Here is a 1,786-nt window from a genome sequence, read left to right as displayed (position 1 = left end):
GGAAGGGGGGTCCTGGTCTCACAGGGCAGCGGGGCTGGGAAAGGATGATATGGCCTCCCGGAGAGGCAATGCCAGAGAAGGGGTCCTGCTCCGTGGGCACCCGGGGTGGCTGGCCGGGAGCTGCACCAACTCACATCAATGAGCTGCTGTTGCTCCTTCTCCGTCATCTCACTGAGGCGGTAGTACCGCCCAGCCAGGTCTCCAGTGAGGCCATTCAGCGCCTCCACGGCCACCTTCTCCACCTCTCGCCGCTCCGCACGGGTGCAGGCTGGCGGCAGGCTCAGCCCGCGGATGCTGCGCCCAGTCCGGACCCGGGACGAGAGCACGTAGCGCTCATCAAAGTGGCCAAATTTTATCTGGAACAGACATGAGCCATGGGGTGCTTACGGGGGAGAAGGGCACCCATGTGCAGCACCGCTGCCCAGCTCACGCACCCGGCTCACGCACCTTGGTGGCATCCAGGTCTGTGACGTGCTTCATGGTGCGGGGGTTGTATCCGTTGTGCCGCTCCTGAATCACGGGGTCAAACAGGTCAGCAAACACCTGGAAGCAAGTGGGATGATGTGCAGCACTGCAGACCCAGCACCCCACGAAGCCCTGCCACAAGCTCGGCGCAGTCCCGCTGCCCGCAAACGGCAGCAGGCGGGCCACAGAGGCTGGCTGGGGGCCATGGCACATCCTGCAATGCAATGGCAATCCACAGGGCCGACGCTGCCCGGGCAAGTGGGGCTCAGGGGCAAGGAGGAGGAGGTTGCAGGGCTCTAGGAACAGCTGATCTGAAGGAGCCCTGTGTCTCAGGGACAGGCTGGGGCTGGCCAAGGGGCCCCTCCAGCTGCCCCGGCTGGGCAGGAGGAGGTGGGCAGTAACATCCCAGGATGTTGGATGTACTGCAGATACTGGGACTCCTCTGGCTGCTGCAGGCACCCTGGAGAGCCTGGAACAGCAGGGCTCCAGCCACCGCTCACCTCGTAGGTTTCTTCATCACCAGCTACCATGCCCACAGTCTTGATGAAGGGGTGGCCGGGGTTGTCGACACCTGTCTGGATGCACTGGTCCAAGGTCCAGCCATTTGGGGTTGCTTTGTCACAGAGCCTGGCATAGATGGCTGGCGTCAGGTTGCTGGCCATGCAGTTGTTGTGCTTCCGTAGATCAGGGTACTCAGCGCTGCGGGAGGAGAAACCCATGAGTCTTTTGGGGCCAGAGGACCCCAACGCTCATGCCCTTGCCCCACAGAGACCCTCAGGGCAGGTGTGGGCAGGGGAGCTCCAGGGAGGGAGGTCAAGCTGCTCTGCTTGTCCACACCAACAAAGGCCAGGCAGGAGTGGGAAGGCAGTCACTGCCATCGCACAGCAAGGGCAGAGAGCAGCCCGAGCTGAGGGCTGACGTTGCCACAAGGACAAGAGTCCACGAGCAAATCTGAACCAGTTATTAGGGTGCGGCTCCTTATCAGCCACGTACCAGGGCCCTGGGGTTGGGAGAGCTTGCCAGACGAGCAGTGGTGGCCACGTCAACTGCAGCCCCGTGCTGGGGCACGGGCAGCTGGAGGGAGCTGTGCACTGAGCTGCACGGCCAGGCCGTGGAGCGGGGGGTCTCGCTCCCCTTCTCCTCCCTGGGGCTGCCCCGATGCCAGCCCAAACAGACGGTGGCAGCTCCCGCTACCCCTTCTGCCCAGCACTGGGGTCTGCCCGTGCAGAGAGTGGGGGAGGCAGGGCACACAGCCCGCAGGGGCCCTGGCGTGTCTGGCCCCTGGGCCCCAGCCGGGGGCCAGGACCCCCCGTCCCTCTGC

The 1,786-nt window shown here is 64.6% G+C and overlaps 1 protein-coding gene across 1 annotated transcript in view; it reads right to left on the bottom strand.

Moving 5' to 3' along the window:
* The window catches only part of LOC104077898 (creatine kinase U-type, mitochondrial), a gene marked incomplete at both ends in the record, with an annotated part of 6,118 nt that overhangs the window by 1,971 nt on the left and 2,361 nt on the right, over window positions 1-1,786 (bottom strand). The window contains 3 exons of the mRNA XM_009579311.1: window positions 135-356; window positions 448-543; window positions 966-1,164. Coding sequence (XP_009577606.1) covers window positions 135-356; window positions 448-543; window positions 966-1,164 — 517 coding nt within the window. The remainder of the gene's footprint in view (window positions 1-134; window positions 357-447; window positions 544-965; window positions 1,165-1,786) is intronic.

The sequence above is a fragment of the Fulmarus glacialis genome, unplaced genomic scaffold, assembly GCF_000690835.1.
Source record: "Fulmarus glacialis isolate BGI_N327 unplaced genomic scaffold, ASM69083v1 scaffold18956, whole genome shotgun sequence".
In the NCBI taxonomy this organism is placed as follows: domain Eukaryota; kingdom Metazoa; phylum Chordata; class Aves; order Procellariiformes; family Procellariidae; genus Fulmarus; species Fulmarus glacialis.
The sequence above is the reverse complement of the archived record's forward strand: the minus strand, read 5'-3'. Positions and strand labels throughout refer to the sequence as shown.